The 14168-nt window shown below is 36.0% G+C and overlaps 1 protein-coding gene across 1 annotated transcript; it reads right to left on the bottom strand.

Annotated features, from left to right (window-relative positions):
• Window positions 1–7337: 7337 nt before the first annotated feature.
• Window positions 7338–13575, bottom strand: LOC308288437 (retinal cone rhodopsin-sensitive cGMP 3',5'-cyclic phosphodiesterase subunit gamma-like; the record flags this gene model as incomplete). The annotated part of the gene is made up of 3 exons (XM_080729871.1): window positions 7338–7414; window positions 13002–13039; window positions 13469–13575. The coding sequence occupies 3 exons, from the start codon at window positions 13573–13575 to the stop codon at window positions 7338–7340; spliced, it is 222 nt and encodes a 73-aa protein (XP_080585997.1).
• Window positions 13576–14168: the final 593 nt, after the last annotated feature.

The following is a 14168-nucleotide window of genomic DNA, read 5'->3' as shown; positions in this document are numbered from 1 at the left end:
TATACCGGATCCATTTGTTTCCATTTGTACACTCTCAGAGTTACAGGGGTCTTTGAAATAAAAGGTTTCAGAAACACCGAAATGGAACAGAGCCTTCATTAGTTTGCGAGGACCCCCTTAACTCCAAAAGTGTACAAAAACTTGCATTTGAACACTCTCAGAGTTACAGACCTGTCATGGTCGTTCAGGGCTATCTGTTTGTATTTCTGGTAATATTAAAGGACCAGGTCACCTCTGGGACAACCAGATCTTATTTTATTGTTGTGTGGGACACGATCAACACAATCCTGAATTATTTTGTGTTCAATCTGTGTTTTTATATATGTTAGTATTTCAGCATGCTACAACTGGTCATATGATGCATTTTGCATCATATGACCAGTTGTAACATGCTGAAATCGGCTGAAATACTAAAATATCTAAAAACACAGATTGAACACAAAAAATAACTCAGGATTGTGTTGATCGTGTCCCACACAACAATAAAATAAGATCTGGTTGTCCCAGAGGTGACCTGGTCCTTTAATGTCCACTCATTTTGTATGTCTGTGGCAAAAAAAAATATTTTTACAAAAATGTCCACCACAAGCCAGCATGGCGACGACCCCTGGAGATTTCACTCACTAAAGTAAAGTTGTAGGAACTGTGCACCTGTTGATTTTGACAACACATTTTGATTTCATTTCAGCCATATAGAACAGTGAAGTCATGACGTGACTCGCTCATCCCCCGGTTCCACGGAAGTAATTCTCTATGTAGAATGAGATTGAGTCACCTTAAATCGTCTCATATAAGCATTTTGGTCCAAAAATAAACAAACGGTCTTCGCGATATTGTCGGCGAGGTGGCTCTGTATGGTTTATGATAGTCAGTCACTCATATTTTATAAAGCCTGTTTCTAAACGAAAATGTAACTAATTGGGCGACAGTAACATTAGCGTTTTCTCACCATCGGTTGTAGTCAAACCACTGAGATGATTTGTTTATAATTGGAACACAGTTCTTATATGACGCCATATGAAAAAGGTCTATGGGAATTCAGAATGGGGGAAGAAAACCGCGAACCAGGTAGGATGTGTAAATTACGTCACACTTCACTACTCTATAATAGTCCTTTGAAATTAAATCAAAATTTGTTGTCAAAATCAACATTATTGTTGATTTTGTTTCAGCCATATAGTCATTTTTGAATAAAACTGAATGGGCTTTATGCCAGGGGTCTTCAACAGGGGATGCGGGACCTCAGAGTTACTGACCCCTGGGATATGTCCCGACCCACAGGTTGAGAACCACTGTAGTGAGTCTAGTGACATAACGATGACCGTGGGAACAGAGCGGTGAGCCAATGGGATCAGGGTATCAGGAGGGATTAATGTCCTATAGACACACACACACACACACACACACACACACACACACACACACACACACACACACACACACACACACACACACACACACACACACAGTGTCAGCTTAGCATACTGTTTCTGTACAGACTATGTCTAACTATAGCTACTAAACTCAGTTTCATAAGTCTGGATATATCCATCTATCTTAACATTTCACATTGATAGCCTTGTCTCCAAACTGAGAAAAAACATCTTTTTTCTCTATAGAATCAAATCATGCTTTCCTGCATCTAGTAGAAACACAATCATTGAAAACACCTCTCTCTCTGCTTTAAGGAGACATTATTTATAGCATAGCTGCTCCACCATTTTAAAGTGCCTTGACACAGTGTACCACTCTGCCCTAAGATGGGTCACTGGGGACAGTTATGGTAAAAATCATTGTAGGCTACACTCTATGCCGGAACACAGCTTGTCCTCTCTGTGTGAGAGGCGTGATAAGCACTGGTATCTTTTTATTTTTTTCCCAGAATTCCTTAAAGATCTGATCTCTGCCTTCATTACAAGTCAGGGCAATGGTTTCCAGCCATTGCCCTGAGGGGGGTCTTCCTCGGAGGGCTTCCTTGAAATAAAGGTTATGATGATGATGGTGATAGTTATTACACTGACTGGGCAGATATGAATAGAATAGAATATGTCAGGTCTGTATATTATGTCAGAATAAATAATGATCCCATGTCGCCAATACTTTTTTGCTGTCTAGAAACAAGATTTTTGTTAAAAGGTTAAAAGCTCTATGATAATACTTGTTTGTTCAGTAACAGTGTTAAATAGCTCTATATTGTGACAGTAATCATTGCTATAGAGTGTTTGTTCAGTAACAGTGTTAAACAGCTCTATATTGTGACAGTAATCATTGCTATAGAGTGTTTGTTCAGTAACAGTGTTAAACAGCTCTATATTGTGACAGTAATCATTGCTATAGAGTGTTTGTTCAGTAACAGTGTTAAACAGCTCTATATTGTGACAGTAATCATCGCTATAGAGTGTTTGTTCAGTAACAGTGTTAAATAGCTCTATATTGTGACAGTAATCATTGCTATAGAGTGTTTGTTCAGCAATATATAGTGTTATAGCTCTATATTGTGATAGTAATCATTGCTATAGAGTGTGTGTTCAGTAACAGTGTTAAACAGCTCTATATTGTGATAGTAATCATTGCTATAGAGTGTGTGTTCAGTAACAGTGTTAAACAGCTCTATATTGTGACAGTAATCATTGCTATAGAGTGTTTGTTCAGTAACAGTGTTAAACAGCTCTATATTGTGATAGTAATCATTGCTATAGAGTGTGTGTTCAGTAACAGTGTTAAACAGCTCTATATTGTGATAGTAATCATTGCTATAGAGTGTGTGTTCAGTAACAGTGTTAAATAGCTCTATATTGTGATAGTAATCATTGCTATAGAGTGTGTGTTCAGTAACAGTGTTAAACAGCTCTATATTGTGATAGTAATCATTGCTATAGTGTGTGTTCAGTAACAGTGTTAAACAGCTCTATATTGTGACAGTAATCATTGCTATAGAGTGTTTGTTCAGTAACAGTGTTATAGCTCTATATTGTGACAGTAATCATTGCTATAGAGTGTTTGTTCAGTAATAGTGTTATAGCTCTATATTGTGACAGTAATCATAGGACCAGGTCACCTCTGGGACAACCAGATCTTATTTTATTGTTGTGTGGGACACGATCAACACAATCCTGAATTATTTTGTGTTCAATCTGTGTTTTTATATATGTTAGTATTTCAGCATGCTACAACTGGTCATATGATGCATTTTGCATCATATGACCAGTTGTAACATGCTGAAATCGGCTGAAATACTAAAATATCTAAAAACACAGATTGAACACAAAAAATAACTCAGGATTGTGTTGATCGTGTCCCACACAACAATAAAATAAGATCTGGTTGTCCCAGAGGTGACCTGGTCCTTTAATGTCCACTCATTTTGTATGTCTGTGGCAAAAAAAAATATTTTTACAAAAATGTCCACCACAAGCCAGCATGGCGACGACCCCTGGAGATTTCACTCACTAAAGTAAAGTTGTAGGAACTGTGCACCTGTTGATTTTGACAACACATTTTGATTTCATTTCAGCCATATAGAACAGTGAAGTCATGACGTGACTCGCTCATCCCCCGGTTCCACGGAAGTAATTCTCTATGTAGAATGAGATTGAGTCACCTTAAATCGTCTCATATAAGCATTTTGGTCCAAAAATAAACAAACGGTCTTCGCGATATTGTCGGCGAGGTGGCTCTGTATGGTTTATGATAGTCAGTCACTCATATTTTATAAAGCCTGTTTCTAAACGAAAATGTAACTAATTGGGCGACAGTAACATTAGCGTTTTCTCACCATCGGTTGTAGTCAAACCACTGAGATGATTTGTTTATAATTGGAACACAGTTCTTATATGACGCCATATGAAAAAGGTCTATGGGAATTCAGAATGGGGGAAGAAAACCGCGAACCAGGTAGGATGTGTAAATTACGTCACACTTCACTACTCTATAATAGTCCTTTGAAATTAAATCAAAATTTGTTGTCAAAATCAACATTATTGTTGATTTTGTTTCAGCCATATAGTCATTTTTGAATAAAACTGAATGGGCTTTATGCCAGGGGTCTTCAACAGGGGATGCGGGACCTCAGAGTTACTGACCCCTGGGATATGTCCCGACCCACAGGTTGAGAACCACTGTAGTGAGTCTAGTGACATAACGATGACCGTGGGAACAGAGCGGTGAGCCAATGGGATCAGGGTATCAGGAGGGATTAATGTCCTATAGACACACACACACACACACACACACACACACACACACACACACACACACACACACACACACACACACACACACACACACACACACACACAGTGTCAGCTTAGCATACTGTTTCTGTACAGACTATGTCTAACTATAGCTACTAAACTCAGTTTCATAAGTCTGGATATATCCATCTATCTTAACATTTCACATTGATAGCCTTGTCTCCAAACTGAGAAAAAACATGTTTTTTCTCTATAGAATCAAATCATGCTTTCCTGCATCTAGTAGAAACACAATCATTGAAAACACCTCTCTCTCTGCTTTAAGGAGACATTATTTATAGCATAGCTGCTCCACCATTTTAAAGTGCCTTGACACAGTGTACCACTCTGCCCTAAGATGGCTCATTGGGGACAGTTATGGTAAAAATCATTGTAGGCTACACTCTATGCCGGAACACAGCTTGTCCTCTCTGTCTGAGAGGCGTGATAAGCACTGGTATCTTTTTATTTTTTTCCCAGAATTCCTTAAAGATCTGATCTCTGCCTTCATTACAAGTCAGGGCAATGGTTTCCAGCCATTGCCCTGAGGGGGGTCTTCCTCGGAGGGCTTCCTTGAAATAAAGGTTATGATGATGATGGTGATAGTTATTACACTGACTGGGCAGATATGAATAGAATAGAATATGTCAGGTCTGTATATTATGTCAGAATAAATAATGATCCCATGTCGCCAATACTTTTTTGCTGTCTAGAAACAAGATTTTTGTTAAAAGGTTAAAAGCTCTATGATAATACTTGTTTGTTCAGTAACAGTGTTAAATAGCTCTATATTGTGACAGTAATCATTGCTATAGAGTGTTTGTTCAGTAACAGTGTTAAATAGCTCTATATTGTGACAGTAATCATTGCTATAGAGTGTTTGTTCAGTAACAGTGTTAAACAGCTCTATATTGTGACAGTAATCATTGCTATAGAGTGTTTGTTCAGTAACAGTGTTAAACAGCTCTATATTGTGACAGTAATCATTGCTATAGAGTGTTTGTTCAGTAACAGTGTTAAACAGCTCTATATTGTGACAGTAATCATCGCTATAGAGTGTTTGTTCAGTAACAGTGTTAAATAGCTCTATATTGTGACAGTAATCATTGCTATAGAGTGTTTGTTCAGCAATATATAGTGTTATAGCTCTATATTGTGATAGTAATCATTGCTATAGAGTGTGTGTTCAGTAACAGTGTTAAACAGCTCTATATTGTGATAGTAATCATTGCTATAGAGTGTGTGTTCAGTAACAGTGTTAAACAGCTCTATATTGTGACAGTAATCATTGCTATAGAGTGTTTGTTCAGTAACAGTGTTAAACAGCTCTATATTGTGATAGTAATCATTGCTATAGAGTGTGTGTTCAGTAACAGTGTTAAACAGCTCTATATTGTGATAGTAATCATTGCTATAGAGTGTGTGTTCAGTAACAGTGTTAAACAGCTCTATATTGTGATAGTAATCATTGCTATAGTGTGTGTTCAGTAACAGTGTTAAACAGCTCTATATTGTGATAGTAATCATTGCTATAGTGTGTGTTCAGTAACAGTGTTAAACAGCTCTATATTGTGACAGTAATCATTGCTATAGAGTGTTTGTTCAGTAACAGTGTTATAGCTCTATATTGTGACAGTAATCATTGCTATAGAGTGTTTGTTCAGTAATAGTGTTATAGCTCTATATTGTGACAGTAATCATTGCTATAGAGTGTTTGTTCAGTAACAGTGTTAAACAGCTCTATATTGTGATAGTAATCATTGCTATAGAGTGTGTGTTCAGTAACAGTGTTAAACAGCTCTATATTGTGACAGTAATCATTGCTATAGTGTTTGTTCAGTAACAGTGTTAAATAGCTCTATATTGTGACAGTAATCATTGCTATAGAGTGTTTGTTCAGTAATAGTGTTATAGCTCTATATTGTGACAGTAATCATTGCTATAGAGTGTGTGTTCAGTAAGTGTTAAATAGCTCTATATTGTGACAGTAATCATTGCTATAGAGTGTGTGTTCAGTAACAGTGTTAAATAGCTCTATATTGTGACAGTAATCATTGCTATAGAGTGTTTGTTCAGTAACAGTGTTAAATATCTCTATATTGTGACAGTAATCATTGCTATAGAGTGTTTGTTCAGTAACAGTGTTAAATATCTCTATATTGTGACAGTAATCATTGCTATAGAGTGTTTGTTCAGTAAAAGCGTTAACTAGCTCTATATTGTGACAGGGCAAAATAATTCTCACAGGCAAGATTTTATTACAATAGATAAAACATCTGATATTTGTTACATTGCTATGTGTTTATAGATTCATTCATTCATTCATTCATTCATTCATTCATACATTCATAGAAATAAACATAAATAGAAAGACAAATAGATATAATATGCATACTAATTTGAACTCAATTCAAGAGACATTGTTTCATTCAGTGAGTATTGTACATTACATACAGTACATTCATATTCTATCAGTGAAGTTGAGAGCAGTGGTTCTCAACCCTCTAAAAAAAGAACAAAAAAAGATAAAAAAAAAATCATGTTTGACCTGGGGATCCGCCAAAATAATTCATCATATTTGAACAGGGACCCCCGCCACCCCCCAAAAAATAATCATATTATTTTGAACAGGGGACCCCCCCCCCCCCCCCCCCCCCCCCCCCCCACACCCTGACAAGCACTTGGAATTTTTAGGAGTCGATGCATTACATGCATGAAAATAGACGATAAAGCTCGTAACAATAGTTGATCTGCAAGCTCACAACGCTGCAAGCTTGCAGATCAGCTATTTGTTTTACACAAATAGCTGATCTGTATGTTTACACTTTGTCCCTTTCTTACATTATTTGACACTTTGGACCATGTTTGACCAGGTTCTGTAGTTTAGGCCGAGTCACTTTTGATACAGTAATGATCTTTTACTGCCCCCCCCCCACCCCCCATAAAAAAAAGAAGAAGAAACTAAATAAATAATGAAATGTCCTCTGTGTTCCCAAAGAGGACGGAGAGCTCAACAAACAAACTGCTGAATGGCAGTCGCCATGAGCCAGCAGAGAGCATCATGTCCGTTTAGCCCAGTGGCTACGCCACCGCTGACCAGCTCTTCTAGACGATGCCGAACTGGGCCAGGTCACTGAGCTCCATGTCCCCGAAGGCTTCCCATGGACACACCACTGCTGAGTCTATGAGAGAAGACACTGTGTTATATATACCCAGAGTCTATAAGATAAGGCTTCTCATGGACACATCACTGCTGAGTCTATGAGAGAAGAGTTATAGAACACTATGAGTCTATAAGAGAAGAGTTATAGAACACTATGAGTCTATAAGAGAAGAGTTATAGAACACTATGAGTCTATAAGATAAGAGTTATAGAACACTATGAGTCTATAAGAGAAGAGTTATAGAACACTATGAGTCTATAAGAGAAGAGTTATAGAACACTATGAGTCTATAAGAGAAGAGTTATAGAACACTATGAGTCTATGAGAGAAGAGTTATAGAACACTATGAGTCTATAAGAGAAGAGTTATAGAACACTATGAGTCTATAAGAGAAGAGTTATAGAACACTATGAGTCTATAAGATAAGAGTTATAGAACACTATGAGTCTATGAGAGAAGAGTTATAGAACACTATGAGTCTATAAGAGAAGAGTTATAGAACACTATGAGTCTATAAGAGAAGAGTTATAGAACACTATGAGTCTATAAGAGAAGAGTTATAGAACACTATGAGTCTATAAGAGAAGAGTTATAGAACACTATGAGTCTATAAGAGAAGAGTTATAGAACACTATGAGTCTATAAGAGAAGAGTTATAGAACACTATGAGTCTATGAGAGAAGAGTTATAGAACACTATGAGTCTATAAGAGAAGAGTTATAGAACACTATGAGTCTATAAGAGAAGAGTTATAGAACACTATGAGTCTATAAGAGAAGAGTTATAGAACACTATGAGTCTATAAGAGAAGAGTTATAGAACACTATGAGTCTATAAGAGAAGAGTTATAGAACACTATGAGTCTATAAGAGAAGAGTTATAGAACACTATGAGTCTATGAGAGAAGAGTTATAGAACACTATGAGTCTATAAGAGAAGAGTTATAGAACACTATGAGTCTATAAGAGAAGAGTTATAGAACACTATGAGTCTATAAGAGAAGAGTTATAGAACACTATGAGTCTATGAGAGAAGAGTTATAGAACACTATGAGTCTATAAGAGAAGAGTTATAGAACACTATGAGTCTATAAGAGAAGAGTTATAGAACACTATGAGTCTATAAGAGAAGAGTTATAGAACACTATGAGTCTATAAGAGAAGAGTTATAGAACACTATGAGTCTATAAGAGAAGAGTTATAGAACACTATGAGTCTATAAGAGAAGAGTTATAGAACACTATGAGTCTATAAGAGAAGAGTTATAGAACACTATGAGTCTATAAGAGAAGAGTTATAGAACACTATGAGTCTATAAGAGAAGAGTTATAGAACACTATGAGTCTATGAGAGAAGAGTTATAGAACACTATGAGTCTATAAGAGAAGAGTTATAGAACACTATGAGTCTATAAGAGAAGAGTTATAGAACACTATGAGTCTATAAGATAAGAGTTATAGAACACTATGAGTCTATAAGATAAGAGTTATAGAACACTATGAGTCTATAAGATAAGAGTTATAGAACACTATGAGTCTATAAGATAAGAGTTATAGAACACTATGAGTCTATAAGAGAAGAGTTATAGAACACTATGAGTCTATAAGAGAAGAGTTATAGAACACTATGAGTCTATGAGAGAAGAGTTATAGAACACTATGAGTCTATAAGAGAAGAGTTATAGAACACTATGAGTCTATAAGAGAAGAGTTATAGAACACTATGAGTCTATAAGAGAAGAGTTATAGAACACTATGAGTCTATAAGAGAAGAGTTATAGAACACTATGAGTCTATAAGAGAAGAGTTATAGAACACTATGAGTCTATAAGAGAAGAGTTATAGAACACTATGAGTCTATAAGAGAAGAGTTATAGAACACTATGAGTCTATAAGAGAAGAGTTATAGAACACTATGAGTCTATAAGAGAAGAGTTATAGAACACTATGAGTCTATAAGAGAAGAGTTATAGAACACTATGAGTCTATAAGAGAAGAGTTATAGAACACTATGAGTCTATAAGAGAAGAGTTATAGAACACTATGAGTCTATAAGAGAAGAGTTATAGAACACTATGAGTCTATAAGAGAAGAGTTATAGAACACTATGAGTCTATAAGAGAAGAGTTATAGAACACTATGAGTCTATGAGAGAAGAGTTATAGAACACTATGAGTCTATAAGAGAAGAGTTATAGAACACTATGAGTCTATAAGAGAAGAGTTATAGAACACTATGAGTCTATAAGAGAAGAGTTATAGAACACTATGAGTCTATAAGAGAAGAGTTATAGAACACTATGAGTCTATAAGAGAAGAGTTATAGAACACTATGAGTCTATAAGATAAGAGTTATAGAACACTATGAGTCTATGAGAGAAGAGTTATAGAACACTATGAGTCTATAAGAGAAGAGTTATAGAACACTATGAGTCTATAAGAGAAGAGTTATAGAACACTATGAGTCTATAAGAGAAGAGTTATAGAACACTATGAGTCTATAAGAGAAGAGTTATAGAACACTATGAGTCTATAAGAGAAGAGTTATAGAACACTATGAGTCTATAAGATAAGAGTTATAGAACACTATGAGTCTATAAGAGAAGAGTTATAGAACACTATGAGTCTATAAGAGAAGAGTTATAGAACACTATGAGTCTATAAGATAAGAGTTATAGAACACTATGAGTCTATAAGATAAGAGTTATAGAACACTATGAGTCTATAAGAGAAGAGTTATAGAACACTATGAGTCTATAAGAGAAGAGTTATAGAACACTATGAGTCTATGAGAGAAGAGTTATAGAACACTATGAGTCTATAAGAGAAGAGTTATAGAACACTATGAGTCTATAAGAGAAGAGTTATAGAACACTATGAGTCTATAAGAGAAGAGTTATAGAACACTATGAGTCTATAAGAGAAGAGTTATAGAACACTATGAGTCTATAAGAGAAGAGTTATAGAACACTATGAGTCTATAAGATAAGAGTTATAGAACACTATGAGTCTATAAGAGAAGAGTTATAGAACACTATGAGTCTATAAGAGAAGAGTTATAGAACACTATGAGTCTATGAGAGAAGAGTTATAGAACACTATGAGTCTATAAGAGAAGAGTTATAGAACACTATGAGTCTATAAGAGAAGAGTTATAGAACACTATGAGTCTATAAGAGAAGAGTTATAGAACACTATGAGTCTATAAGAGAAGAGTTATAGAACACTATGAGTCTATAAGAGAAGAGTTATAGAACACTATGAGTCTATAAGAGAAGAGTTATAGAACACTATGAGTCTATAAGAGAAGAGTTATAGAACACTATGAGTCTATAAGAGAAGAGTTATAGAACACTATGAGTCTATAAGAGAAGAGTTATAGAACACTATGAGTCTATAAGAGAAGAGTTATAGAACACTATGAGTCTATGAGAGAAGAGTTATAGAACACTATGAGTCTATGAGAGAAGAGTTATAGAACACTATGAGTCTATAAGAGAAGAGTTATAGAACACTATGAGTCTATAAGAGAAGAGTTATAGAACACTATGAGTCTATAAGAGAAGAGTTATAGAACACTATGAGTCTATGAGAGAAGAGTTATAGAACACTATGAGTCTATAAGAGAAGAGTTATAGAACACTATGAGTCTATAAGAGAAGAGTTATAGAACACTATGAGTCTATAAGAGAAGAGTTATAGAACACTATGAGTCTATAAGAGAAGAGTTATAGAACACTATGAGTCTATAAGAGAAGAGTTATAGAACACTATGAGTCTATAAGAGAAGAGTTATAGAACACTATGAGTCTATAAGATAAGAGTTATAGAACACTATGAGTCTATAAGATAAGAGTTATAGAACACTATGAGTCTATGAGAGAAGAGTTATAGAACACTATGAGTCTATGAGAGAAGAGTTATAGAACACTATGAGTCTATAAGAGAAGAGTTATAGAACACTATGAGTCTATAAGAGAAGAGTTATAGAACACTATGAGTCTATGAGAGAAGAGTTATAGAACACTATGAGTCTATAAGAGAAGAGTTATAGAACACTATGAGTCTATGAGAGAAGAGTTATAGAACACTATGAGTCTATGAGAGAAGAGTTATAGAACACTATGAGTCTATAAGAGAAGAGTTATAGAACACTATGAGTCTATAAGAGAAGAGTTATAGAACACTATGAGTCTATAAGAGAAGAGTTATAGAACACTATGAGTCTATGAGAGAAGAGTTATAGAACACTATGAGTCTATAAGAGAAGAGTTATAGAACACTATGAGTCTATAAGAGAAGAGTTATAGAACACTATGAGTCTATAAGAGAAGAGTTATAGAACACTATGAGTCTATAAGAGAAGAGTTATAGAACACTATGAGTCTATAAGAGAAGAGTTATAGAACACTATGAGTCTATAAGAGAAGAGTTATAGAACACTATGAGTCTATAAGAGAAGAGTTATAGAACACTATGAGTCTATGAGAGAAGAGTTATAGAACACTATGAGTCTATAAGAGAAGAGTTATAGAACACTATGAGTCTATAAGAGAAGAGTTATAGAACACTATGAGTCTATAAGAGAAGAGTTATAGAACACTATGAGTCTATAAGAGAAGAGTTATAGAACACTATGAGTCTATAAGAGAAGAGTTATAGAACACTATGAGTCTATAAGAGAAGAGTTACAGAACACTATGAGTCTATAAGAGAAGAGTTACAGAACACTATGAGTCTATAAGAGAAGAGTTACAGAACACTATGAGTCTATAAGAGAAGGCTTCCCATGGACACACCACTGCTGAGTCTATGAGAGAAGACATTATGTTAGAACACTATAGGGCTGTATTTTGATTGTCTTAACCCATTTGCTGCTCCAGACATGAAAGGGTTAAATGTCCAGCGTGCCGGCCGCCTGCTCCGTCCGCAGCCAGTCTCTTATTTTGAAGGCCGGAAGTAGATCGAGCTAACTAAACAAATTCCTACTTGACGGAGATTCACCCGGAAGTACTTCTGGTCCAAATGTAAACAGGGGTGGAAGATGGATCCCTTTAAACTTTTGCTATTTTAGCGAGAATCCAATGCCATCCTTGGCGTCAAAAGTGTTTTTTGGAGAAAATGGACGATAAAGATGAGAAAGACCGTTGGTTTCTATGTTATGGGATCACTATTGTGTGCACGTGGATGCGCGATGATGATGATGAATCATCGCGACTCCAACCGTGCCAGGGCTTTTCAACGGACGGTACATAGCCATTGCCAGCTTTACTGTATATACAGTAAATAGCCCGCGACATCGCGGGATCGGCACTATAGATACCTTTTAATATTTCCCGAGTATTCGCGGAATTGGCATTAGATGAGTTTGTACCAGCTCTTATGCCTTAACTTACACCCGTATTTTGAACGAACCGGCATTTCGGCACAAATGTGGCCAGATTCATTCATGTTTTATTTACGCAGGGGATCCGTCGGGAGGTACGCCAGCTCAAGAGACTGACGTACCAGGGCTCTAAGCTTGCGTATGTCCTTGGAATGCTTTATTCTTCATGCTAAATATATTTCAACAGTGCCAAACATCACATTAAATAACATTGATGCTCACCGCCAAGACCTTCCATGCCCGGGACGTCGTTGTCAAACCTGAGAGAGAGAGAGAGAGAGAGAGAGAGAGAGAGAGAGAGAGAGAGAGAGAGAGAGAGAGAGAGAGATTTAAATCGTTTTGAGAAGAAATAAATGCTATTCGTTCCAAAAGCGACTTCAAAAGATTTGCCGATATCTTTTTCAAAAAGCTTTATACCCTGCATAATAACATGTATATAACGACACTATGTGACGTAGCTCTGTTTACACAATGCTGTACCCCCTCCAACTGTATATGTCAACTGTTTTTTTATTATATTTGACACTTGCTTTGGCAATGTAAACATATGTTTTCTCATGCCAATAAAGCACCTTTGAATTGAATTGAACTGAACTGCCAAATTGAATTGAACTGAACTGAACTGAATTGAATTGAATTGAATATAAGTGAACAGAGTGTCAACATGCTGGTGTTTTCTCCATCCTCACCCTTTCTGTCCAGCTTTAGGAGCCTTGCTCTTGAACTGTCTGCTCTCCTTCTGCTTGAACTTGGGAGGAGCGGCCTTGTTGCCTCCTTCTGCTGCTGCTGCATTCATCTCTGTAAGAACACACTGAATATTAACCTTCTGCTGCTGCGTTCATCTCTATGAGAACACATGAATATTAACCTTCTGCTGCTGCATTCATCTCTGTCAACATGAGAACACATCAGTAATAAACTTCTGCTGCTGCGTTCATCAAGAGGTTTTCAAATAATTGTAGAAGTAAAAGCACAATATTTTCCTCTGAGGTGTAGTGAAGTAGATCAAGTATATTCAGTACATCAACATCAATACATCAAATGCAAAGAAATAGTAGGATAATCTTTAAAACAGGTAGACCAAGCACATATACTACTCTGTACTGCTCTTGTCTTTTTTTGTTTTGTTTTTTCCCTCTTATCTATCTTTTCTTACGTCTCTGTAACTTTGTAAATAACTGTATACTGCTGTGCTTCTACTGGACAACTGAATTTCCCCCTTGGGATAATAAAGGTATCTATCTATCTATATTCAGTAAAAACCTCATAAAGAATTATAGCAAACATTTAAAAATGCAATCTAAATTACATGTACTGTATGTAATTACATGTACTGTATGTAATTACATGTACTGTATGGTCATTGAGGGTGGGTAAGTGCTACGGTAA

Source organism: Nannobrachium achirus (assembly GCF_963921795.1).
Source record: "Nannobrachium achirus genome assembly, chromosome: 7".
Taxonomy (NCBI): Eukaryota; Metazoa; Chordata; class Actinopteri; order Myctophiformes; family Myctophidae; genus Nannobrachium; species Nannobrachium achirus.
The sequence above is the reverse complement of the archived record's forward strand: the minus strand, read 5'-3'. Positions and strand labels throughout refer to the sequence as shown.